Below are 27,955 nucleotides of genomic sequence, written 5' to 3'. Positions count from 1 at the left end.
AGCATGTGTTGCAGAGCACGGCACATGAAGCTATTTTGCTCAGCTCACTACCACGGGGCTGGGCTCTGGGCAGTTGCTGCCAGCCACAGAGCCCAGGCTGCTCTTTACAAGGTAAACATTGCAGTTTTCGGCACCCTGACCAAAAATGTTGCCTACCCCCGACTTAGACTGTTCTCAGTGATGACAGAACAAGGAACAATGGTCTCAAGTTGCAGCAAGGGAGGTTTAAGTTGGCTATTAGGAAAAACTCTCACTAGGAGGGTGATGAAGCACTGGAACAGGTTACCTACAGAGGTGAAGGACTCTCCATCCTTGGCGTTTAATGCCCGGCTCGACAAAGCCCTGGCTGGAATGATCTACTTGGGGATGGCGCTGCTTTGAGCAGGGGGTTGGACTAGATGACCTCCTGAGGTCCCTTCCAACCCAACAAGTCATTCCAAAATTGATACCCCCAGTTGAAGCAGCAGCCTACTATACAAGATGATGAATTAAACCAAAAAAAACAGCAATACACATATCCTTTATTGCTATTGGTCAGCACTCTGCCAAACATTATTTCTTGCAAGTGTTCCATGCACAATGTAAGCAGCCAGACATGATCATTAACCACAAAGTTAATGTAAAAGAACCGAAGTACAAATCACATGTTCTGCTGATTTAGGATTATTAATATGCACAAATACCTTCCAGAAGAATACTGTCACTTTAGTCTACCACATACTGTTTTAATTGAGAATGCTCAATGCACCCACTTGAATTAAAGTTTTCCTGTAGGCAGGTCTATTACACTTTTGAGTCACTTTTCCAAGGACTCCCCTTTTCATAACTATTTCATTTAAAACCACAAAAATAATTGTTAGACTTGGACATGATTTAAAAACCGTATTTGGGGAAAGCAGTTGAACATATGAATTGCACGACTACCTACATGAACAGAAATATCAACAATAGAATTTTACAGCAATACACCAATCCTTAGGCAGCAGTTTGCAGAACACCAAACAGAACATACCACTTTAGCAATACTGTGTGCATTTAAGATAAACTTTACGTAGCGTTTCTGAATAACAGGTAGCCTTTCAGCTCAAAAAAAAAAAAAGGCATTTTGAAATTATTCTTCCTCTGAGAAACAAATGCCATTTTTAAAGCTGTGATACTTTGGTCATTTTTCAATAAAAACTCCATTGGGACTAAAGACTGGTATTTTAAAATAACTGGGGGAGTTTACTAATAGATGTTATGATAAATGTACTGTTATCTTAAAAAACAAACAAACCCAAAAATAAAAAACTACTGCAATGTTTAATAAAATATGCTACAATATTAAATGTAGTGCATCACTCCAGCCACAAAACCCTCTACAACATATCGCAATGCAAAATACCCCAAGAAAAATTCAGTTATTGCTCACTTGAGATTTTTCAAAAGTAAAAATAGTCCAGCTATTTTTTTAAAACCAGATAAACCAGCTAAGTTTATATGACAATCCGCTTGAGATATAGCATTGATCAAAATAAACAGTATTCTCATACACTATGAAACTGAAAAAAAACGGTTGTTTTCTTTTTTGCTCACAATTCTGAGAACTCTCAGCATACTACATCTCCCACTAAGACCAAAGAAAGGGCTCAATCCTGCTCTTACAGGAATCAACAGAAACAGCTCACATCAGTTGTACAAAATGACTTTCAAATGGAAGCTGAGGGTACTCAGCTATTGCAAGACAGCACCTTCGCAAGGAACAAGCCAGTAGAGCTTCGCTTAAAGCATTCATACTCTGTATCTTTGCTGACAAAATTTCATCCCTGTTTCAACACTTGAAATGTTGAGTCCAATTCTTAAGTCCTAAAAGCAAGAGCAAAGCCTACATTTCTCCCTTATGCTTGGTTGTATTAAAGTATTAATGATAAGGTCTTTCTTTTAGAAGGGTACCTGGTTTAATAAGAGAAAAGTAATGTGTCCCAAATGGTTTATTTTAAAATCAGAACATCCTTTTACACAAAACCTCAACCACTTCTGTTTATAGGTGCCTCCCTATGCAGAATTAGCTTCCTGCTCCATACATCTTATTCCTTAGATGCCTTATCTAAAGCTCAGTGACCTCATAGTCAGATAATATGGTTCATTATTATCCTGTCACAAACATCTCTACACTCCAAAGAGTATTTGAACTAATGCCACATCTTTTGGTGTGCCTGCTGTGAGTTTAAAAAGGTAGTTCTAATCTTTCAGAAACTCTAATGCTACACGCTACAAAACAACAATAGTACCTTCTAGGGGAAAGTTTCAGGCACAATTAGAGGAACAAAAAAACCCTACATTCATATGCAATGTCCAAAAGTTCAAGTTTGGAGGTATTATTAAAAATATATATTTTTATAGCCATGTGATGGAATAGAATTTGGTTACATAAAAGACGATAAAGTGCATTAACCTTCACTGTGTCTGCTTATAAGCAGGCTTTATTGTGCCTGTCAGTCAATTACTTACTGCAGTGAAAAGCTGGTGTGAGATGGTGTTGGTCAGTCTCTGCACACTGAAAGTTAGCAAAGGGTGGCTCTCCACATATACTGAAAGAATACCCAAGCACCTGGTTAAGTTGATGTCACCGCCCCATCCCCCAATGAATTTATGTACCATGCAGGCCTGATTCTTATGTTAATGATGAAGAAGGCAGGCAAAATTGCTTAGGTTTTGATGAAACATTTTTGTATATTACCCTCATTTTGATTAGGAAAACACACACAATAGAAATTCTTAATTTTTGTTTGTGGTGTGCTGTGTTAAAGAGATTAAAAAGAGCTTTGTAGGAATGACGAACTTGTGAAAGGAAATCAGACAACTGTACTGTTTACAAAGATTTAACAGCAACCCTTTCTCCTTAGCAAATCCAACGCTGTCATAAGTAGATGTCAGGACTTCATCACGTTTAAAGTTTCAATTGCTGCTGAAGGTCATGAATTGATGAGGCACTGTTCTGTAGTTTTGCTGCCACCAGCTCCTCTTTCTCTGGCTTGATCATTTCAATCACACCATTGGTTCCAAGAATACAAGGCATACTTAAAAATACTTCACTGTTTATATTGCAGCACCCCTGGAATTGTGCAAACAGTAAAGGACTGTTAATGCAGCTGTTTTTGAATACTGTGCATCTTTAGAAACCTCTGCTAATTCTATGCCCTATGGAATTATGTGAATTAAGATAGTTAAAATTCAACTAAGCAAGATGTTCTTTGTTTAGCAGATAAGCATAGCTTAAATGTTATTTATTTAGAATAACATATAGTAATTTATGCTATGCAAGATCTGTGCCTTATTGCAGTTAAGTGTTTAGGATTTCTTAGGGCTTTTGTATATTTAAACAACATATTTATCTTAGCAAATCTCAATGGTGGAGACAAAACTTATCACAGCAAAAGAACACTTTTTGCCAGCATAGCTTAAAACAGTTCTCCAGATGGTGCAAGTTATATTATCAGGATTTTTTCCCCCTCTAGTACATGGGTTCTCACAATCTTTTTTAGACTCAAGGTATCCCCTGAAAAATGACAGCTCTTACTTTTAACTTCGGGGGGGTGGGGGGGGGGGGTGGCAGGGGCTGTCTACAGAAAACATTAAGGAAGTTTTTTGTTGCAAAGAATCCAACAATACACTGATACATGAAACACAGGAATATTGCTGGAGCGTGGTAATCGCCATGCTCCAGCAGACTATTAATTGAGTCTGCTCCAAGGAGCTGGAATTACAGCACATCGGAGCAGCCTCCCTGCTCATGTACAGGCACCCTGTATAGGATTATTCTGTGAATCATGTTTGCACATCTAACAATGCTAAGACTACATGGCACCCCAGAGCACCCTTGAAAGGATCTCAAGGCACCCCAGGGTGCCATAGGTCTAGTATAACTGCATCTCCATTAACTTTACTGATTATGCGGAGAACAAAACTAAAAGCACACACTCTATCTGACCAATGTGGCTATCCCAGCAAAATTTTTGGGTGTAGAGCATGTATTAGTATATGAACATGCACATTTGTATTCTGCAATTAAAATCACTAAAATTCAAGTGAAAATTAAAATAGTCGCCTCACATTTTTTAGGGTAAAATAATGTGTGTCCACATGTGTAAAGTCTTAGGTTGTGCAGACAATATGCAGGTCCAGTTAAAAGGCATCATTAGGACATTTCTGCAGAGGAGTAGCTATTTAACAGAAACTTCATATGATAATAAGAGAAGGTAATTTAATAAGCATCTGTAGGTCATAAAACAGTAATCACAGCCTTTATTCCATTTTGTTTGAAATCTTACAGTCATCTCTTAGAAGGAAATTTCCAATTTTCAGAACAGGAATTAACTGTTACTAAAGCGAAATATTTCTTCATAATGTTTACTTCCTAATATAAATAACATTGTTCAATTAATACATCTAGGATAAAGTTTAAAGTCTAACATGATTTTGTTTAAACAGTTTCTAGAAAGTAAGAACAGTGTAGACAATAATACTTCTCAGTTTTATCAAATATAGTACTAAAGGAAAGTCTGTATCAGATTCCTGTAGAGAGAGCTGAAAATGTTTGGTGCTTTAGAAAACTTGCAGTCAGCATCAAGCACTTTGAAACCAAGACACACCTACCTGTGCTACTTACCAAAACCAACTATATCACAGCCTGTGAACTATCTGCATAACAAGGGGTGGCCAAAAGGGACACTATCCTTGATGCCAAATTTGAAAAGGCTCCAGAATCACCCTCCATGCCCCTACAGTCCGTGCCCCAGAAGCTCACTCATGCAGAGAACTCCAAAACAGTCCCCCAGCTGCTGTTTTAAAGAGCAACAGTCCAGATGGGTATAGCACACGCAGTGGCAGCAGTTGTTCAGCTGGGACTGGTGCAAGTAAAACCAGCCCTGCCTCCTCTCCCCCACCCCACCCTCACTCTTAGAACCTGCCCCTGCAACTTGTGCCTCTCCTGCTCTTAGAAACCACATGCTCACTAGAGCTATGAGAAACAGCTGTGTTTTGATTTGGTTTTGGATTCAGCCATTTTGGAGGACAGTGATTCATGTCGCTGTTTCATTTCAGCCGAATTCATTTAAGAGATTTGGCTCTACCAAATCTCCTCCAAATCTGTTTTGAACAGGCTGCAAGGGAAGCTTTGCATAGCCCTACCCAGCCAGGAGGAGCTGTGGGTGGCTCAGCTGGGGGAGGAGGAGGGCCACTGCCCTCCACGCAGGCAGAGACCCCCACGTGGATCTCTGATCCCTGTCACGTTGGGTCGCGGGGCAGGGAAGCAGCACAGAGTGGTGAGCAAGTCTGCTGGTCCCTGCCACATGACTCTGCTGCACAGGGAGCAGAGACCTGCGCAGGGGGTCTCCTCACTACCACTGCCCTCCCCGTGCAGCCCCGCATCACTGGGACAGCATGGGACAGGCAGTGGCAGCGAGGAAACCCCTGGTGCAGACTTCTGCTCCCTGTGGAGCTGAGTCGCACTGCAGGGCAGCAGCGCATAGCTGTTTCCTTGCAAGCCTGGCTCCGAACTGTTGAAATTTTCCAAAACATTTCAGATGCCTAGTTTTGTTTCAGAGATGTTTCTGTGCCTTCCATTTCGATTCAAATCCAGTGTTTCGGGCACCAAAGCAGCCCAAAACAACTCCAAAACAAAATGGCTTCCAAAATTTTGCACAACTCTAATGCTCACCCCTGCCCCCCCACCAACACAGCATGTGATTCAGGCATCAAGTCTGCTTGTTACACTACTGCTCTGACTGCTAGGAAGCTGGATGCCAGTACCAAGAATGATGCAGCACTCAACTACCCCAGTGTTGGGGGAGGGGGAAAAGGGAAAAAAAAAAAAAAAAAAAAATCGATTTACAATCCTGTCCTCAAACTACAGCCAAAAGAGTAGCAGATTCTTGTTCATTCTGATTAGTGCTAAAAACTGGTGTCAGAAGAAAGGAATAGAAATGATACAACTGTAGAATTGTTGGACTAAGCTAACATCTCTGTTCTGCTAACGTTAAAATGTCATGCTAGGTATGATGGATATGATGACAATTAACGGAAAAAGAAATATCACATTTACCTTTGCCAGAGTGGATACAGAATGAACCTTTCTTTTATCTTTCAATATACTTTCAATCAGGTCAGCTATTGATAATGCAACAGACCAAGACCTTTGACCTTTTCCCTTAAGAACTTCCATGGCTCTATATAAAGAAGAAAAAAAGAAAAACATGTGGCAGAAAAACATCATCTCTTCAATTGTCCAAAATATTTTATGGACACATAAGAAAGCATATTGCATAATATACGAGCCTCAGTCTCAGCCTCTGAAGAAAATACATCCTTAAATTCCTATTCCCCTAAATCTACAAAGATTAGGGCTTTTCATTTGCTGTATACAACTGGCACAAATTTGGCCAGCCAAACAAGCAAATGGCAGATAACTATTTTCTTAATTTCTATGAAGAGTGTGTCCCTTTCGCTGCAGTGCATACATCTGTGATTAAAGAAATACTCCTGAACCTCAGAAGGAAGGTAACTAACTTGGAGTAATTTATTAATACAAGTAGCATGGCACACTACACCACCAGAGAAATGCAGATAGTAAGTTTTTCCATGTTAGGGAAACTACGTGTTTTTAAGGACCATACTCATTCAGTTAACATCATCACACAAGATCCCACCCAATATCTTCATAATGGCTGAATACAGGATTGCAGGTACAGTGGAGCAAATGCCCCAAGACTGCTATGGTAACCAAGAAGGCCCAGTATGAACCTTGTACAGACCAACTGATTGAATTCCAATACGCCTACAACAAGGGCTAGAAAATTGGGAAGAGATTTGGAATTGCTTAAAGTGGGGGTGTACCAGTAGAGATTTTTGGGGCTGATACAGATATCCCATTTTTAAGGAGGCATAGTCAGCTAATACCAATCTGATTTCCAATATAGTGTGGAGAGCTGCCTCCAGCTGGTAAATCCATTGTGGTGGAAGGGGTGGGGGGCAGATTAAATCTCCCCCTGAGGTGAGGAAGGGGACAAGGGAAGCTGGGGCAGGGTGGGATGCAGGACGGAGGCGCAGCTCATTGGGGGGGTGGGGGAAGGGAGGTGGCATGGTTCCCACTGTTGCTTGCATCCCGGGGGGGGAAGGGAGGGAAATGGGACACATGCCCCCAGATCTCTGCAGGACGAGTAGGTGGGCTGCAGCTGCAGGTTGGAGCCAGGCTCTTTTCACCAGGGCCTGGGCTCGAGGCAGGGGCTACAGAAGGGGCAGCAGCCACCCCAAATTTTGCTGAAGCTCCATCCTAGTGCTGCCATGCATCTGGCTCTTCCCAGCTCAATCCCCGTCTCCATGTGCTGGAAAAAGCCAGAGCTGCGCCGGGCACGCAGTAGCGGTGCTGGAAGGGAGCTACAGCGAAATTTGGCTGTAGCCCCCTCTATAGGCCCAGCTCTGAGACCAGCCCCCAGCAAGAAGAGCCCGGCTTCAGCCCGCACTGTACAGATCTGGGGGGGGCCCACATCCCTGCCCCTCCACCTGGGTGCAAGCAGCAGTGGGAGCCATCCCTGCCCCCACAAGCCGTGCCTACATCCCATGCCCCAGCTGGGCAGCGCCTGCCCCTGCCCCCTCCCTCACCACGGGGGGGATGGGGGGATTGTGCGGATGATCTGCCCCTCCACATCCCTTCTTTCCCTCCTCCCTTTCTACCACAATGGACTGACCAGCTGGAGGCAGCTCTCCATGCTGCCAGACTCCACTCCCTGCTGCTCCAGTGCTGTGCTGCAGCTGCGTGCATGCACTGGCATTTAATGGCCAAATTATTAGCCCCATTGGGCCAATTTCTGATGCAGTCAATTTTCTTTATATTGGTACCAATCCAATATTGGATCGATGTATCGGTGCACCGCTAGCTTAAAGGAAAGAGAGATAACCAACAATCTATTCTAGAGCTAACATAACTGTACCACACTGTGTTTATTCTCAGAGCTACAAGACTAGTCTTTCCTTAGATGCACAATGTCTAGAAAGGATATGAACATTTTAAAGCAAATTTGCTCCTATGAGTAAAAATAAGTCAGATTATTCAGGGATTCAGTGCTCTACAGACAAGAAGCATACTTAATGTGAATGTAAATTTACTATTGTAGCCATGTTACCTGTTTGCCAACTGTTCCCTTGAATTATGATGCCATTTTGCTGCAGTTTGACATGCTGCTGAATTAGAACCGGTCCATGCAGGCACTAGGTAAAATAAACAGAAAAGAATGTTTTATCTCAATATATAACACTGATGAACGCATTTTAAATTTTGTTTTCTGTAGCGCATGTTTTAATGCCCTGAACTTAGTTTCTACCTTTCTAAAGTTCACAGCAACTCCTTAAGCCCCACTGCAGAACTGGCTTGGAATCTTTACAGAAATACATGAAGGCAAGTGGTAGCAAGTGGCTTATTGTCCAAACTAAAAATGTATGTGTATCCACATGTGTGGAGATTACAGGTAGAGACTGGTTGGGATGCAAAGGAAGTCAGTTTTGTATTTGGCAGCCACTGGACCCAGAGCAGTGGCTTCAACAGAATTCGGCAGCAGGGGGCTCTGCTGCGCTGCAGGTGGGTGCCTGAGGCTCTCCCTAGGCTGTTTGTAAATGGGTGGCAGGGAAAAGAATTGACAGAGACAGCAGGGTCCTAGTCCCCACCCCCCCTCAGACCAGAGCTGAGTCATTCTGGCCCCTTGCCAAAAAATATGTTGCCAAGCAGTCATATACTATCAATGGACTTGCAGAAAGAAAGTGCCCTTAGCAGAGAGATATTTAAATACAAGGAAAAGGAGCGCTGCTCAGAGGGATAAAGTGTCAGTAGAGATAAACAATGCAGGCAACACACTGAGGGACACTGGGGTTAACAGCTGGAGTTAATAACTGGCCCAGGTAATGGGATAAGAATCCACAATCTCTAGTGAGACCATGTTTAACACCATTCAGTCTGGCAGAAGGCAGGGCAAGGTGGCACCTTAGAGACTAACACAACGACATCTTACAATTTAGCCTGCGTATGATTTCCTGTTCAGCATTATCATGTTCAAGTTGGTTTTTAAAAGTAGGTCATTCTGCAAGTCTATTCATAGTGTCTGATGAAGTAGGCTGTTACCTACGAAGGCTCACTAATTAGTTCAAAGGCATGTGTAAGTTGCCATACTGGCCTACATTCTGCCTGACTTCACACTGATGTGGCTAACCACCTTGTTTTTCTCCTGTGGGAGCAACTTTTGGAGAGGAGAAAGGAAATGCAGACACAAGGTGGAAGTACACCCTCCTTACACTGTAGCTTTCTAGCAAAGTAAACACTTTTAAAAAAGGACACTTAACAAGAAAACTGGGGTTTGGTGCAGGTAGTATTCTTATTGATCCTTCCAGTCTCAGGCTATGGGCTGAGGAGACAGGGGGATCGAGGTAGCGAACCAGAGACTGCGACACTGGCGTCATCGGGAAGGCTTTGGCTTCCATGACCATAGTCCGCTCTTTGGTGAGAGAGGCAGTCAGCTGCTGGGAAGGGACAGCCTCCACCTCCCTCTGCTGGGAAGGAGGCTATTCTCAGCCAGACTGGCTGACCTGCTCCACCGGACTTTAAACTAAGCCCGCCGGGGGATGGGGAACTACTGCCACTGTTGGCCCGCTGAGCAATCCTTGCAAAGCCAGCAGGCCAAGGCACTTAAGGGAGCCCACCCCTGCCCGAGCCCTGGAACAAACTCTAGGGAAGGCAAGGGCCCCAAAGGGACACTTGCGTGCCTATACACAAATGCCAGGAGCTTGTCCTCCTGCTTAATACAAATAATTATGATGTCATAGGGACAACAGAGACCTGGTGGGACTCCACCCGTGACTTGGTACAGATGCCTATACCCTCCTGTACAGGAGAGATCAAGTGGACAAAATGGGCGGGGGTGTAGTTCTCCATGTCAAGGAAAGCTAGGGCATCCCTGCAAGCTGACATTGGCACCCAGCATGGACTGGAGACCCTCTGGGTTAAAATCTGTGGGGAACACAGCACAGGGGACACAATGGTGGGAGTCTATTACAGACCTCCTACCCAGGATCAAGACCTTGACCAGGAGTTCACCAGGGAACTGGCTGAGGCTGCACGCTCCCCATGCATGGTTATCATGGGAGACTTCAACTACCCAGACATTGCGTGGGAAGAGCACTCGGCCAAATCCGAGTGGTCACAAAACTCTCTCTCATGCGTGGACAAGCTCTGACACAGGAAGTCTATGGGCTGATGAGAGGTAAAGCTCTGCTCAACCTGGTACTGACAACTGGGGACGACCTAATGATCAAAGGGAAGCTGGGTGACAGTGACCACAAGCCGATCACCTTCACCATCCACTGAAAAGCTGGCAAGTCAGTCAGCAATACAGAAGTCCTTGACTTCAGGAAAGCTGACTTTGACAACCTAAGGAGGCTTTGTCAGCAAGGCACTAAAGGGTGACAACCCAAAGAGGAGGGGAGTTCAGGATGAGTGGCTGCTCCTCAAGGGAGCAATCCTGGGTGTGCAAGCAAAGTTCATCCCGTCTCGGAGGAAAGGCAGAAAAAGGGCATAGCAGCCCCCTTGGCTCTGCAGGGAACTGGCGGACCTCCTGCACCTTAAAAAGGAAGACCTACAAAGGACGGAGTACTGGAATCACCACCAAGGAGGAATACTCTGCACTGGTCCAGACCTGCAGGGAGCGAACCAGGAAAGTCAAGGCTGTGAACTCCAACTAGCTACAAATATCAAGGACAATAAAAAGTCCTTTTTCTAGATATGTGGGGAGCCAGAGGAAAAGCAACAGCAACATTGGACCCCTGTTAAACCAGATGGGATAACTGACAACCAACACCCAGAAAAAAAGCAAACTTGCTAAATGGGTATTTTGCATCAGTTGTTCACCAGTCACATGGGATGCCTCTGCCCACTGTGGGACAGGGAGGCCTGGGTAAGGGAGATTCTTTACCCTCCATAAATGTTGACCTCATGAAGGAGCATCTTGAGAGGCTGGATACCTTCAAGTCATGACAATCTACACCCCAGGGTACTCAAGGAGCTGGCGAGCATCATAGCCCAGCCCCTGACACGGATCTTTGAGAACTCCTGATGCTCTGGTAAAGTGCCCGAAGACTGGAAGAAGGCCAATGTGGTGCCTCTCTTCAAGAAAGGGAGGAAGGTGGATCCGGCAAACTACAGACCCATCAGGCTGACCTCTATCCCTGGGAAGATCCTAGAAAGATTACCAAAGAGGCCATTCTCAGCAGACTGGCTGATGGCAACATCCTGAGGGATAGCCAGTATGGGTTTGTTGCAGGTAGGTCTTGCTTGACCAATCTCATTTCCTTTTACAACCAGGTGACCTATCACCTGGACAAGGGGGAAGAGATTGGTGTCATATATCTTGACTTCAAAAAAGCCTTTGATCTGGTATCCCATGATCACCGCTTGGCAAAACTGGCTAACTGTGGCCTTGGCTGCACCACGATCTGCTGGCTGGGGAATTGGCTCTGTGGTAAGACCCAAAGGGTGGCGGTTGATGGAAGTCAATCGTCGTGGTGCCCTGTAACCAGTGGGGTCCCTCAAGACTCTGTCCTAGGGCCCATACTGTTTAACATATTCATAAATGAAGTAGACATTGGTGTCAGAAGTGGACTGGCCAAGTTCGCCAACGACACCAAACTCTGGGGTAAAGCATCCACACCTGAGGACAGGAGGGTGACCCAGGCAAGACCTTGACAAGCTCAGGAAATGGGTGGATGAGAATCCGACGGTGTTTAACACCGAAAAATGCAAGGTTCTCCACCTTGGGAGGAAATACCTGCAGCATGCTTATAGGCTCAGCAGTGCTATGCTGGCTAGCACTATGGAAGAAAGACGCTTGGGGGTCATCATTGACCACAAGATAAACATGAGCTACCAATGCAGTGCTGCAGCTAGTAAAGCATCCATAGATGCTTCTCAAGCAACTCCCAGGACATTATTCTCCTGTTGTACTTGGCCTTGGTGAGGCTGCAGCTGGAGTACTGCATCCAGTTTTGGGCCCCACAATTCAAAAAGGATGTGGAGAAGCTTGAAAGAGTCCAGAGAATAGCCATGCTCATGATCACAGGTCATGAAAACAGACCTTATGATGAGAGGCTGAGAGCCATGGGACTCTTCAGCCTGGAAAAGCGCAGGCTCGGGGGGGACCTGGTGGCCACCTAATAAGTTTATCAGGGGTGTTCACCAAGATCTGGGGGAACGTCTGTTCACCAGAGCGCCCCAAGGAATGACAAGGTCGAACGATCACAAACTCCTCCATGACCGTTTCAGACTGGACATAAGAAAGAACTTCATTACTGTCCAAGCCCCCCCCAAAGTTTGGAACAGGCTGCCGCCGGAGGTGGTTCAAGCACCTACTCTGAACACCTTCAAGAGACAACTGGATGTTTATCTTGCTGGGATTCTATGATCCCTACTGACTTCCTGCCCCTGGGGCAGGAGGCTGGACTCAATCTTTTCAAGGTCCTTTCCAGCCCTAATGTCTATCAATCTATTATCTACATAATGCATCAATAGATACTCAACCATCAGTGGAACAAAGGCTGCTGTTTCCATGTGAAGCAGCTATTTAAGCAAGCCTGCTACACATCTCTTCTGTCACTTTTGTTGTCCTACTTTCTCATCACTACAAGTAGTCAGAAATCAACTTGCAGCTTTACTGCCTTTAGAATCAACCCACATAGTCCCCAGTAGTTCTTTCCTACATAAAGGCTCACTGCTTCTAGTTTTGTAAGAAGCTCTCACAACCCCAAACCCCTGGGGTGCCATTCTTGCTCTGCTACCTACTTCGGCAAGTCAAATCAAGACCTAACATGCAGAGCTGTTGTTAGCATCTATGTGAACTGGGAATTCAGCACCTCTTAAAATCTGGCACTTAAAGTACTCCAAAATTAGCAGCAGTCCACTATATATTCTACAATGTTGATTTCTCTTCCCAGAAAGACTGCTTCTTCAATACCTTTAACATAATAAGTTAAAAAAGAAGAAAAATACATCGAAGCTGAAGAGTGGCCCACAAACTATCAGCTGGATAGCCCCAATCTAAATCATCAAAACCTATCCTTTTACCTTTGCCTTCCCCTTGTTCACCAATAATCCAAGCCTCTTTTCCTACAGTCTGAGCTTTCAACAGGTTTGCGATGACATACTGGAACCTCTCAGTGTCCAGGTTGCAGCCAATTCCAACAACTCTGCTTTTGGGAAATGCACTCAGCTTCCATGATACATAGGTCATTATTTCCACTAAACAAGAGAGAAAAATATGTTGATAACATACAATCACTTCCAAAAGTTCAACACAAAGCAGGCTAGAATTCGTCATCAAGAAAAAAAAATCAGGAGCCAGCTATTCACTTTTAAAGTATTAGCCTACGTGAACACATCAAGTTTACTTGTCCCTAAAACACCAAGTCAAGCTTTTAAGATAACATGTCACAGCTTGAGTAAAGTAAGAAGAGAGACTCAAATAAGTTAAAATTGTAAAACGCATCTAAAACAGGGTTTTTAATGAAATTGTTATCTACTTCTTTAGCTGGGAAAGGACTCATCCTCATATCAAAAAATATTGCCTCAAAAAAAGTTTACTCCCTTAATTTGCAAGTTTCTTCTCTCCACCCTTTGTTCTACTGAATATCAACAAGCGGAACATTTCAAATCACTTTATTAGTTTTAGTGTATGTGTAACAGCTCTGGTCCCTGTTATGGATAAGGAATGCTGTTGGGATGGGGTCAGGGAACCAGCTTACCATGAAGAATCTGGTGGGGTTGAATGGCCACCAGAGAGGTCCATGTGTGGTCCAGGGTGAAAGAGCCAAACCCTGGCCAAACATGGTCATGTGCAGAAGGAGCAAGCCCTCGCTGGTCCGCAGGAACTCCACCAAACTAGAAAGGAGCCAGCACAGTCGGAAACCCAGAGAAGATAACACACAGCTGGCTGAGAATGCTGTGTAAAACTCACAGAAATGCGGAGCCAGGCTCTCTCAGCACCATCCTGGGGACCTGGTGGAATGGTTCAGTAAGCCAAGCTCAGCAGCAGACTAGTGAGGGATATGGAGTGAGTAAAGAGGAACTTGACCACGAAAAAGGACAATGAGGTTTCCATGAGGGTAACAAGTTAAGTGTGTGAATGCAGACTGTTCATAATGTGCTGACAGTGTGGAGTGGAGCCTCACACATTGATGAGCAACACAAGGAAAATTAATGGAATCTGTATAAAATAGAGACTAATAGGATTGGGGTGGAATTAACTGATCTTCTGTGTCAAGGGAGCCAGTGGGATCCATTAGCAATTAACTACTATTCTAGGGATTTAAAAAAAACAACAACTGTGGAATTACTTGAAAATTGACTACTCTTTCATGAATTAAGAGAGACTATGGAATTCAGTGATAATTAATTACTCTCACTTGTATTAAGAGAGACTGGAATTCATTGATGATTGACCCCTCTCCCATTAATCAGGACAGACTATTAAATTAATTCATAATTAACTGATCTTTTAGAACTGTGGATGTTAGTTGGAGGCACATATACCCCTAGGGGTATTTAAAAGGGTCATAGGGGGTACACAGAATGGATGTGGCAGATAAATGCCATGTGCCTGTGTGCAGCCACAGTACAGCACACAGGCATCAAGAAGCATAGCCTGGCCACGGGCAGAGCAGCTGGGTCTGGCTGGTAAGTCTGTTGTGAGGTCCAGCTGGCACATCAAAGCCCCAGTGGTGGGGGAGAGAGTGGGGCAGGGGCAGCATAGCTGGGACTGAGCTGCGCAAGGGGGGGAGGGGGAGAAGGAGCTCAGGCAGCTTCACTCTGCTTAAGCTCATCCGCCATAGCAAACAGACAGTGAAGTAGCAGTAAAACTGCAGTAAAGTAGTACAATTTAATACTATGTTCTATCACGACCACAAATTTGAGCATTTGTGGCATAGCAGAAGGTATGGATGTCTATTTGCTTTCACTTTGTGCTGCCATAACAAAGATGACATCTGTTCCCTCCCCGGGTAGCTAGGAACCAGGGAAAGGCCCTCTTGTATGGAGCAAATGGCTGGACTAGATGGAAACAGACACCACTTACGCTGGTAGAGCCAACTTTTTTAGCAGGCATGCCACAAATTAGCTCTATACACTCCCTGAGTGACATGTCAATCCCCTCCCTCAGACCAGTCTGCTCCTCCTTTCACTCCCAGCTCTGTGCCCCCTGCCTCAACAGCTGCTCTGCTTTCTGCCCCCCGCTACTGTGCTGCCTGTCCCCTCCCTATTTGGTTGCATACCACACACAAAGGCTGCCCATGCCACTTGTGGCACTCACACTCCAGGTTGGCCACCCCGATCTATACCACAACTGTTTTATTCCAGATTTTATTCCTGGTTAACTCAACAATAGATTCAAGAAAGTTATACCAGTGTTTAGCTTTGGTTTTTAGTTTTTACCATCTCCTGTTAAGAACTCAAGAGTACCAGGCTCAGAGCCAGGATTTCTGATCAATGAAGCAGTCTTTAAACAAACTGCAAAACAAACTAAATCCAGGGACAAGCAAATAAAAAAAAATAGAAATACTAAAGTACCTGGATGAGATGCAACAAGCAGCACACTATTTTGACTATGGTGTGCTATGGCAGGGACAATTCCTCTGAACAGATCCACATTGCTTTGTATGACATCAAGATATGACTGAGCATTACCCAGATAATTAACTGTAAACACCACCACTTTCGAATCAGCAGATGCAGAAAAATCTGACAAAATAGAAAGAAACTGAGGTTAAATTAAAAAAATAATCAAATCCTAGAAACATCAAGTGATGGATGGAAAACATACTTGGACCAAAGAAATTTTAAGTGATCAACCCACTACATATTCTTGATCCCTTAAAAGAAAGTTTCCCTTTTTATCCCAAATCAAATTCATTTATCTGAATCCTGTGTATCCTAGAATCTTGTCCAAGATATTTCACACATTTCTGTCCTGCACCTGGGGGCTGCTGTTCCTTTATGTACCATTCAAAACAAGGACACCAACACAGTACCCAAATCTAGACAGCCACTAAAATATAAAATAAAATAAAAATCTTACAAATCTGTTAAGTGTATGTAATATGATCAGAAGGTCAACACAAAAGATTTAAAACCTCTATACTGGGAGCAGGAAAAAGGATGATTTAGGAGTGCCAGCTTCCCAGAATAACTCTTACCACCATGCTACCATCTTGCTGTGCAGACTCACATTCAAAACAAGAGAAACTATAAACAAATAATAGGCACTCACTGACCCAGAGGTATCTGGTAACCTAGAGGTGATACCTCCTAAATGTCCTAAGTATCCTAAACAGTAAAACACAGAAGATACAGCAACAGGTTTCATTAAAGCATTAAGACTAAGCACCCTTGCTAATCTCTACATTTGGTAGATCAAAGATATCCAGATCCATGATTCCTCCTTTTGCTGCACCTTCAGAGGGATCTAAAAGAACCACCTGGTCTGCAGCACCCTGTAAAGAAAAAAAAAAGCAAAATGAAGCATGACTTCCTTTGAAAAATGAAACTTCTAAAATTCAATGGAATTTCTAGAATAGTGCCAGTTATACAGAAACAAATCCCTGTCCTGATCCAAATCATTGGTGACTGTGAGGTTAAGAGAACAAACTAATCAGTTATAATGCTAGTTTCATTGCCAAATAATATATTAAAATACACCCACCCACATACCCATGAAGGGAGCCATTCAACCTGGCTATTTTGTTAAACTAGTAAAAACTTTGAAAAATACCCTCTATAGCCACATCCAGATGAGTGCAGACATTTGGTTCCCTGGGGACAAGTAGCAGTGGCACAAGGTCTGCTGCTGCTTCTTGTCCTGGGGAACACCTGTGCCACACACCCTCTGACACACAGCAGGTTACCCCAGATGGGGTAGGAGAGGCTGGGTCCAGCAACTGTGCTGGCCTCAACAGCCTTACGTGACATCTTGGGGATTGGGGAAGCTGCAGTCATGGTGCTCCTGCAGCTTGGAGCCTGGCCAGCAACCGGAGCATAGCTCAGGCACGCCAGGCTCCAGGTTTGGTCAACACATTCTGCAGCCATTTGTGCCACCCCACTTTTGTTCTGTGTGGGTTTTATTAACCCCAGAATCTCCTGGGGTCAAAAAAAAAAAACCCGTGCTGCAAAGTACCAGTGCAGGAAATGCCTGAATGTGTGGTGTGTGCCACCGCAGATGGGTCTGTGGTGCCACATACTGCACAGCTGCACTCATCTGGACACAGCCTACTGGGGAATTTACAATTCCTATAATGCCTTTAAAAATTATATTGATTTGAAGGGGCTAAGATTAATCTTTAATGTTTTCCAACAGCTGACTATCAGATAACAGTGACTTACAAAGACTTCGCTTAAAGAGCTTTTTTCCCCCCACAAGTATTTAAGTGGGGAAAAAATGTAAAACAGAAGAGCTACATCATGCATATAAATAAGTATAGTCACTATCTTTATATATCCGGGACCAACAGCTAACTTGGAAACAATTACAAGAATATTAACTAACAAACAACATTAAGGAATTATTGCATACCTTTGCTGCAATTGCTAGTACACAAGCGATACCAAGATCTCCTCCTCCAATAACCGTAATTTTGTTACAAGTTTCATTTTTCTTCTCTTTCTCCACTTGACTCTTCGATTTCATATCAGTTTCACCTATAATTAAAAACAAAAGCCAGAAACAGGTCATAATTTGTGTTATAACACAATGCTGATATATGTACTATAAAGCCAAATTACTCTGACTTTTGTAATATACCTGTCAGTACCGACTAATGATACTGAGATTTTTCATTTCATAGGGTAAGACACAAACATTCCTCCACAAAACTGTATCTTGGAAAAACAATTTAAATCCAAGAAAAGGATGCAAGTTTGAAGGTGCAAATTTTTAGCTAATATAAAGAATTATTACTCCATGAAAACAATGGAGCTAGAACAATGCATATCTACTAAAGATCTGTCCCCTCACTTTGATACTCAGCTTTACTAAATGCCCTGCATGGCCTGGGGCTAGTTACTTCAATTCTGTTTTTCTATATCCCTTCTCCCCTTTGTCCATCAACACAGCTGGAAGTTTTTTGGGACAAGGAATATCTTCTACTAGGTGTTTGTGTAATACATAAGATAACAGAGTCCAAACTCAGCTGCTGCATCTAGAAAATATAACACAAATAATAATAATTTCTTGCTGCCAATTCATGCAGTCCTGCATATAGTTTTTACAAAAAATTAAGAGACTGTTTGAAATTACATGCACGACTGACTGAATTGTGACCATCACAAGCTGTTCCTCCCATACTGGTGATGTTACATTGCTTCTCACTACAACGAAAGAGGTATTACATTTCATTTTGGAAAAAAAACAGCAAAAGCACAGAGTGACCATATTACAAAGTTTAGAGAGGAACTACTCATTTCTGCCTTCAGAAAGGGGGTATTACAAGATAAAAGAAAAAATATAAAATTCCTAATTTAGAAGTTTGCCATGAATTAGCCATCTTAAAAGGATGCACAAAAACTGTAGCTAAACAGATAAAGTAGATATCGATTCAGACCAGAAGAGCATTCAGATCTGTGGCTGAAGTACACACCTTCACTGAACTTGGCAATAAAAGACAACAGTTCCAGCTGTCTGGCTGCATCAGATGATGACAGTGAATACAGAGGGAGCTCTTCATCAAATTTGGCAGTCATTTCCTTGATTAACCCAATGACAGTTGACTTTGGCTGAAATGCATACAAACATGCATATTAAAAAGTTACTTTATTAAATACCTAGCAAAAATTGTAACACAAGACCCTGAAATTGCACAAACTTATACTGTTATCAAGACTCACTGTACAAAAATAGCAAAATATTAACTTTGATACTGACACCAACATTTAACATACTGAAGAAAAGTAGTGCTGTCCATTAAAGTAATGTTTAATTTGTTTATATATTTTAAGTGTGAAACATGGAAGGGTATGGATTAGAAAGATGAGGAATCTAGAGACTGAATAAAAGATATGTAAACACCAGTTCAATTTGTTGTTCTGAGCGTCACTGGGTATGTTGAAAGCCCATGACACAGTAGCATACAGTAGAAGCTACATATAAGCACAGTTCAGATGCAAGGAATGCATCTTCACAAAACGTTTTTTTTCCCAGCTTGGAGCACCTGATGTAATATACCCGGTTTAGATTTAAAGATGCTTACAGGATATGCTATGTTAGTGCTAAATTGGTTGCAATTAGCACATTAAGGGCAGTGTTCACAATCTATACTAGTCTTATGTGACTTGTATCTTGTCAAAAACATCTCTGGTTGAATCTGTCCGCTCAGCAAACTTTTGGTCACATGTTGTGATCTTTCAGGATGTGGCAGAAATTTATAAAAGTAAACTCACAGGATTTCTGTTCTTGGCACAACCAACTTTTTGATATTCTATCACATATACAGTAAAAATGACTGTCTGTGGTATAGCAACACTGTGCTATATGCAACAGCACAGGAAAATGAGCTCTGTGTGGGCGCTTATCAGAAGCGCTTATCAGCATCAAAAAATGCAATTCTAAGAAGCAGCCAATACTGTATACATAATTACTATGCATGTTACTTGGTAGATAAAAAGTAAAAGTTAAGCTGAACTGTGCAGCATAAGGCTCATGTCTCATCTGCCATTGTTACTATATTAGCGAAGGGAAGATTAATTTAAACTTCTGATGTAAGCACATATGACCATGCTCCCAAGGGTTGTGCTCCTATCCAGCTTCTACCATACTAGGTAATTCACAACTAGACAGAGAGCAGTATTTATCTAAAAAGATACAAACTAGCTGCCCAAGACCCCAATCCTGCAGTCCTGACACAGTAAAAGCAAGAAAATGTTTAGCTAAATAAGGACGAGGCATAAAAACTTTAGTTACCAGGTACAAATTCTCAAAAGCCTACCTACATTAAGTAAGGGTAAAAACTGCTTGACCCATTTCAGAAATTAGCTAAACAACAGTCTTTTAAATGAAGTTTGCTTTCTTAACAGCCCGTGTTTTAAAGTAACTTATAGAATTGAGTATGTAAAAAAAAAAAATTTTGGCAACTACAAATTAGTTATTTTCGGATCTTTCTATTCTGCATCCCTAACGTGGTCTCCATTTTGCAATGCCATCTGCAAAGAGATAGGGGCCCCCCACTCCCCAACACTAATGGTCATTTAGCAGAAAGTCAGCCTCAGCTTAGACTGTTATTGTACATAGATAGCAACAAACAAAAATATGAGAGCGTTATTTAGTTTATTCTTTTAACAGAAGGCCTTTTTAACTATTTGTCTTGTAATAATATTTGATTGGCTGAAGGTTATAGCTGGGAAGAAAGCAACTTTCTGCTTCTTCCTATATAACCACTTTACATAAGATTAATATACAGTGGAGGAGAAAGGGAAAAAAACCCTGCCCTTTGATTCTCATGCAATACCATGCTTTCTTCCCCGACATTTTTTTTCTCCTTACGTGGCTCCAGTTTTGTAAGTAGGGCAAATATATCCTGCCATGTGCATCAACATGTTTTCCCACAGAAATTCCCATGTTTACAGTTGGCTTTAAGAAACAGATGGGTGGTGCAAAAGGGTGAGAATCCAAGATCCACAGACGAACTGGTATGTTATAAGAATGACCTGTTAGATACAAAATACAATTCATGAGAACTTCTGTATTTTGCATAGAAGCTGAAACTTGTTTGGTATGTTATACTTTGCACTTTTTCACCTATCAATATTTTTCTATCATATTCAGTTAAAGCTTATTGCTATCAAGAATGCTTATAGCAAGTACTATTGATTGAAATCATGCCTGCTGGTAAAGCAAAAAACAAATGCTCAAACAGCTCTGCCTTTCTAATTGAGGGAACGTCTCAAAAGCACTCAACTTCTTACTTTTTGGGGACAATAAAGCTAATGACAAGGAGAATCCATTGCATCATAAGGAGAATCCATTGCATCATAACCCTTAGGTTTCAAAGGCTGCAAGTCTAGGAAAAGCAAATCTTAGTTCTTTTCAGATGCTACATATTCAAGCATCAGGTTTCAAGAATTTATCCAAATGTCCCCACATCCTGACCCAAAAGTTTTATCTATCATAGTCTGGTATCTAACTACGCTAGTTTCTTCATGGGTGGCTAGTTTCTTCATTTGAAGAAGTATGGAATTAAAGTATACTATACTGAGTATATGGAATTAAAGTAATTTCAGTCAATTTATGAAAAATCCACTTTAACCATTTTTATTTAAAAAGACTATAGGCAAAACAGAACTCCAAGAATTAAGTGTACAAAAACATGTATCAAAAGTGAGTTAATTCATAGTTTTACTTTTTCTATATACTGGTACTGCTCCTGAGTATTATGACACGTAAAAATTTTACAACAGGTAATGGGATGTTTTATGTCAGGTACAAGCAGGACAATGCCAGGGGTCTGTGATTTGAGAGACAAGTAATCATAGAGGAACAGCCACGATGCTAATGTGAGCCCTGATGAAGCATGGTGCCACAGATATGCTAATACAGGAGAAAAGGTGGGTGAACAATAGCAAACAGACTGATAAGCAGGGAAGGAGGGAGAAGGCAGGAGAGAGGACCTAAGAGGACTCCAGGAGGCCTAGAAGGAAGCCCGCCAGGATCAGAGCTGCAATGAAACTTGACAAGACTCTAGATGAGCAGCCAGAAATGTTTCAAAGTTACAGTCCGAGACAGGCTTGCATTCTGACTTGGCCGCTGCCACCACTTTTCTGTGCGCATTTTCCAAACACTGTCTAGGACACAGAGAGCAGGGTTGTCACCCAAGTAAGGGACAGCTGGGGTGAGGACAGCATAGTATAAATTTCAGCACTAGAAGAAAGTTTGCTTCAGATCTCTCTGTCAGGTTTGCCAAACTGATCTTTTTTTTTTTTTTTTTTTTTTTTTTTAACTGATAATCTGCAAACTTTTGACTATCAGTTAAACTTTTCCACTGTGGTTGGTGTTAAATCCTGAAATCTGAGCCCAGTTGTTGTTCAGGGCCTGACAGAAGGGTTACATTTACAACATGTAAAACATGTCAGTAAAAAAAGTCTGGTTGCCAGTAAAGTTTGCAAATTATCAGTAAAAAAATTTCTCAGGTTGGCAACCCTGACAGAGACAGAGCCTAAGCAAACTCTTTTAGTACTGCAATTCTAAACAGAACCCTGGGTTTAGTAAAAGAAACCCTGCCATACTGACCACACTAATCAATATAGTTTCACAAGATATCCCATTACTTGGTCACAAGCAATACTATTAAATGTATACAAGATGCCTTACAACTGGTTTTCAAATTGGCAGAAAAATAGACACACTAACTTACCATGGTAAGTTATTGGAACAGTGCCACTAAAATTCAGGAGGTCTTTTTGGGATCCATCTTTGAAAGCTGAAAAGGACATCATTTTTAGTCAATCAAAGGAAATGCCTTCTTTGAGCTCCATTTGAGGTTTGCCCAGCCTACTCTAATCCACCTATCACCCTCCAGCACAGGCTGGGCAAACCCCAGCCCAGGCTTCCTCGCCTCCCTCCCACTGTACAGACAGCATGGAGCATGGGGCTGTGCTGCATCAGTCCAGCCTGCCTGAGCAGACAGAAGTTAATGAAATTACTCCATTTGGAGCACCTTCATCTGAACCCCCATATAACAAGGGTTAATTTGTCACATGATTGGGGACTTCTAAAGCTCTCTGCAGCCATGTACTTCTGTCAGGGCATGGTTGTAGACTGCTTTCAAATGGCCAATTGTACAACAAATGTAACTTATGTCTGTGCCTTGTGGCTTTATTTTCCCCTCCCTTTTTTGAAGAGAGTATGACTACTTATTTTTTTAGCCTTTCCCCACACACTTTGCCCTCCAATCTTTGCAATCGCTCTCTCTGCTAAGAAGTTTAATGACTCTTGCTGACCTTCTGTATTATTGAGCCTAGTTGCAATGCATTAGCAGCTTGAAAAAGCCCTTCCTATACAACACTATTGTCCCTTGGACTTTTCTTTCAGCTGAGGGATTCTGGAAGTTATATTTGACAAGAATAAATATATCAAAATAAACATGGTTTGTTTGGGTTTTTTTCTCCAGCCCAGGTGGGGGGTCGGACTTGAAGATCTACAAGGTCCCTTCCGACCCTACTTCTATGATTCTATGATCCAGAGACATGATATGCACAGTATTTAAAACCTTGGTCACACAGCAGTGATTAGATATTATTTCCGGTTTTGTTTTTTATTTAAAAGCTACTCATTCGGTTAAGCTAATTTATAATCAATATAGCATGACAAAAGTCAACAGATCATATAAAGTATAATAAAAAAAAAATCAAAAGAATTAGAAGACAAAAAAATAGTGACAGTGTTTTTTAAATCTACAATTGAATCTATGGAAAGTAACAGCTCCATCCCATCTGTTTCTCTAGAGCTATGCAATATAATCAAAGTAACTGGATCAGAGTCTTACTATAGGTGTCCATGGAAAACAGAAAGTTTGGGTAGATCTTATTTACATTCTTCAGTTCTTCTATAGTCAGGTCTCTGAATTTATACTGGAAACAAAATGGAGAATAAACTTTAATTTCAAAGAACTCTCCCCTTTCTTTTTGCAAGAGATAGGAAAAGAAGTGGGAGAGGGTCAGGAGGACAAAGAGGGACAATATAATAAGACAATTTTGCTATTTACTTAGTTCTAATGGGGGTATTTCATGGCATGAAGCATCTTCATTATATCTATCAAGCATCTCATTTTGCTATGACAACCAAAAAGGCTTTAAACGATATAGTAAATCTTCCATGGCTACAATTAGGAGTCCAATTCTGATCTTTCATCACTACATAGCTCTTTTCTGACTTCAATTGAAGTTGAGCTTTTGTGAAATATGGCCTTATCTGGATACAGATTCACATCTAATTTAAAAATACCCTATTTAAAAAAAGTAGGAGCCACATTAGTTATATACTTCATTTCCAGAAAAACCCTATTACAGCTTTTACATTTTAAAAAAAGGGTTTTTTTAGAAAGACTTTTTCACTGACAGATGAAATATTAAGCCTCTGGGAAAAAAGTTACTTACTGGAGAAGTGTTCCATGCCTACAGAAAACTGTTCTGCAAAGTCCAAGCAAAATCTGTTTTGTGGTTTAGATTTTAGTGAGGGTAGAAAGCCACAAACACTTCCCTCTTAAAAAAAAAAAAAAGCCTAGTGACATATGGAGAGATTTACACCAAGAAGTGCTGTGGTTTGAAATGTAGCATTGATGTGGTTATTAGGGAACTATAACACCTTTGCAAAAAAACAAGTACTGCTACTGCATATGGGCTCTCACTCTATAGCCAGCTCTCTAGACTCCTTAACCTCATGAATTTAAGTTAATGTCGCTCACTAAAGTTCACACTTCCCAGATTTGGACATTTTGCTCTAGATCATGGGATGTCAATGTGTCTTGAAACACCAACCTAAACATTTAACAGCTTGCTAGATCAAGGAACTGACAACTATGCTGTGAAAGTAGAGAGTGTGGTTCAGTCCTCAATCTCAGTGCTGAGACTACTAACTAGACCACTGTTTAGTGTCAATTCTAGGCAAGAGAGGTAGTTAGACATTTTAGACTGAAATAAGGCCAGAAGGCAAGATGCGGTGGTACTTTAGCCCCAGGATTAACCTGCAGTCCCTTTCTAGCCTATCTTTGGCTCCAAACAGCACATAGGGACTGTGTTTTAGGCATATAGCTTGAATGACAATTAATTAAAGTTAGCTGGACCATCCCTGGTCAAAGTGTTAACTCAGATAATACACTGGTACTTAACATGGCCAATGAGCTTGTCCCTCTGTAGAATTCCAGGATAAAAAGCTTTGTCTTGGGAGAAATCCAACATCTGCTTTAAGCCTTAAAGACCATCCTCAGAAGCACAGAGATTTCAAAGACACGAAAAACCAAATACTGAGTTTCTCCAAGGACAATACATTTCATCTTGGAATCCTACCGGCTAAAAATAGATGACCAGTTTGATTTGGATTAGAGCTTCTCTCTTAGCAAAACCTTAATCTTATAGAGGGACAAGCCCACTGTCCCACACTGAGTATCTCATCATCAGCAATCCCTCGCAGTTAGGGATGATTGTCCTCCACGATCATCTTATTTGTGGGTCCAAAGACAACTAATGAAGCCAGTCTGAAATCAACAGGCTCTGTTGCAACTCAGGTGCATCTTTCTGTTTAGGATGGGTGGCTCTGGATTCTTGATTCAGTCCGTGACACGCTGTTTCTATGTCTCCCACCTTTCTGTTTCTTGTTGCCATGAAGTTTCAAAGTACTGAGATCCTTGCAGAAGGCTCTTCTTCCATTTGGGGCAGTCATGGGCAGTAGTCTCCACCAGCTGGTGTCAAGGTTGCATTTTTTCCAAGTTGGCCATGAGGACATCTTTGAAGTGCTTTTTCTGCCCTCATCTTCAGCTTGTGCCTTTACTGAGCTAGAAGAATAAAACTTGCTTTGGGAATTTGGAGTCAGACATCTAGATGATGTGACCAGGTGAGCAAAGCTGATTTTGGATGATTAATCATCTCCATGCTCATGGTGTTTGCTTGAGAGAATGCCAACATTGTTGCATGTGTTGATTTTCTGCAAGCAACACTGATGGTACTTCTCCAGCAACTTGGAGGTATCTCCTGTACGGTGTCCACGCCTCAGATCAGTAGAGTAAGGTAGGGATCACAACTTTTTGAATAAACCATGAGCCTGGTTTTGAATCAGATTTGAAACATTAAGTATCTTAATTAACACTTTGTGTGGGAACAATCACATCTAATCCGATAACTGCCATTTAAACCTCCAGTATCAAGGACTGTCCTATCCCTCTTACGATGGGTCCTCTCTCACAAGATTAAACAAACCGGTTGTCTACTTTTAGCCCACTGATCCATATTAAGTATCTTTGAAGTATTTGAATTAACATTTTGTCCAAGGACAACCCTAGCTAATTTGTGTTAACTGCCATTCAAACTGTGCGTAAACAACCGTCCCCCACCTCCACCCCTTATTTTAATTCAAATCAAATCAGACCTAAATTCAAATAAACTCACCATCTATTTTTAGCCAGAGGCTACAGCCTACTTCCTCAAACACTCCCAATGGACTTGCAGAGAGCAGGGATACTAAAGAGAAAGTTGTATGAATACAAAGGACAGGGAAACAGGAAGGACAGGATGGGGGTAGGCGTTACTGGAATACTACAGAGAAAGTCTTATGAATACTTTAGGGAAATGGGAAGGAAAGGATGGGGAGAGGGGGCATTACTGAGAGAGAGGAAGGTGGGCTGAAGAGACTTAAAGGGATAAACACAGCAGCTGATTCCAGAGAATTCCATATCGCTGTTTCTTTTTCTGCTGGCCTGAGGACAGGGCACCACCATCAAAACAAAGCTGTTGTTGCGTCTGGCCTCACCCTTGTGAGCAGAGAAGCCAGGAAGGAGAAACAAGGAAGCTGTCAAAATCCAGCATCATAAAAAAGGATCAGAGGCTAGAACCAGATGAACAGTTTGATCCGGGGCTGATCATCTCGGGGTTTTGATTCACATAACAGGCCAAGACAATGGTTTACATAGACAGCTCAAAGGCCACCTGCCTCGAATTACCCTAGATTTCACTCAACATTGGGGCATTGCTGCTCCCTCCCCATTCCTTATGCACATGTGTCATGGGACCAAACTCCCCTCCGGGTCTTTGCAGGGCTGGAGGGGGTCAGGATGTGGGGCAATGCCCCCCTTATCAGACCAGTGAGTTAATGGGTTAGCCTCTGCCAGGCTGGAGAGCAGGGGGACTGTGAACAACGTAGACATGGCCAGCATCCTGAGTCCTACAAGCCTTGCGAGAAGGCCCAGCCGGTACTGGCAAGCGGGTTGTCTCGGCACCGGCTCTCCCAGCCAGGAGCGCAGAGGAGCCCCACTGATGAGGGGCAGCTACTGGACTTGAACAAAGGATGTTAGAAGCAACCAAAAAGGGCTAGATCCTTATATGTTGTGTGCAGGAACTAGACAAGATCCTCCTACGGCTCCGTTCATCAGCAAGAAACGCGCCCCCGCCACAGCCACATCACAATCCCCCTCCCCAAAGGCCGAGCCGCCGGCTCGCAGCTCTGCACATGCGCGGACCCCGCCACTCCGCATGAGCCCGACAAGCGTGGGGCGGGGCACGCAGCTGTGACGTCCGAACGCGGCGCCACGCCATATTCTCTCCTATCTTGCACCCCTCCCCCCACCAGGGCCGGAGCTGGGGGGCGCACACCTTGCCCAACTGCTTCCTGAGCATCTCCTCAGAGAACTCCATCGCGACGCCGGCTCCGGTGCGCCACTTCCGGTTCCGGGCTACAGCGGCTGCCGGGAGCCGAAATGAACGTACCTCCCACGTTCTGCCCCCGGACACAGACGGATGCAGACGCAACAGGCCCCCGCACGGCCACCACGTGGTGCCAGGCCCCTCCTACCCCGCCCCCGCCTTTGGGTGAAGTCCAATGTAGCCGATCCCAGCCAGCTGCTCTGACTGCCGGCCGGCTCTGTAGGGCCGCAGCTGCCCACATGCGGCTGGCTGGGGAGTTGCGCCATGGGCATAGAGGGCAGTGGGCAGGCAGGACAGCTATCGGGACAGGTGCATGGACAGGGCTACAGCCCCTCCCCTGCTCGTGTTTTCTCCCTCCTAGTTGGAACTGCCCAGTTGCTTCCAGCCGGGTTGGTATCCCCCTACTCTGTCCACAACCACTGTTGCTTCTCAGTCTGGTCCTGTCTGCTCAGGGAAGGTCCCAGAGCTCTGCCAAGGAGGGTGAGCAAGCAGGCCAGCCAG

General features: G+C 43.0%; 1 protein-coding gene across 6 annotated transcripts; it reads right to left on the bottom strand.

Moving 5' to 3' along the window:
- Positions 1-504: 504 nt before the first annotated feature.
- UEVLD (UEV and lactate/malate dehyrogenase domains) lies at positions 505-27,586 on the bottom strand. 6 transcript variants are annotated; one of them, XM_090032542.1, is made up of 14 exons: positions 27,404-27,432; positions 26,204-26,275; positions 25,403-25,593; positions 23,590-23,674; positions 22,459-22,524; positions 20,592-20,755; positions 18,694-18,829; positions 17,631-17,755; positions 16,449-16,554; positions 15,632-15,802; positions 13,136-13,309; positions 8,160-8,244; positions 6,083-6,206; positions 505-3,094 (listed from the first exon to the last, which is right to left on the bottom strand). In XM_090032542.1, the coding sequence occupies exons 3-14, from the start codon at positions 25,421-25,423 to the stop codon at positions 2,930-2,932; spliced, it is 1,422 nt and encodes a 473-aa protein (XP_089888668.1). In that variant the 5' UTR covers positions 25,424-25,593; positions 26,204-26,275; positions 27,404-27,432; the 3' UTR covers positions 505-2,929. The 6 variants fall into 6 exon arrangements, with proteins under 6 accessions (XP_089888668.1, XP_089888670.1, XP_089888672.1 ...); XM_090032544.1 differs by lacking the exon at positions 25,403-25,593 and having other exon boundaries at positions 27,404-27,484; XM_090032546.1 differs by lacking the exons at positions 25,403-25,593; positions 26,204-26,275; positions 27,404-27,432 and adding an exon at positions 27,518-27,586.
- Between the last annotated feature and the right edge of the window lie 369 nt (positions 27,587-27,955).

The sequence above is a fragment of the Crocodylus siamensis genome, chromosome 2 (assembly GCF_052110815.1).
Source record: "Crocodylus siamensis isolate JL-2025a chromosome 2, ASM5211081v1, whole genome shotgun sequence".
Taxonomy (NCBI): Eukaryota; Metazoa; Chordata; order Crocodylia; family Crocodylidae; genus Crocodylus; species Crocodylus siamensis.
The sequence above is the reverse complement of the archived record's forward strand: the minus strand, read 5'-3'. Positions and strand labels throughout refer to the sequence as shown.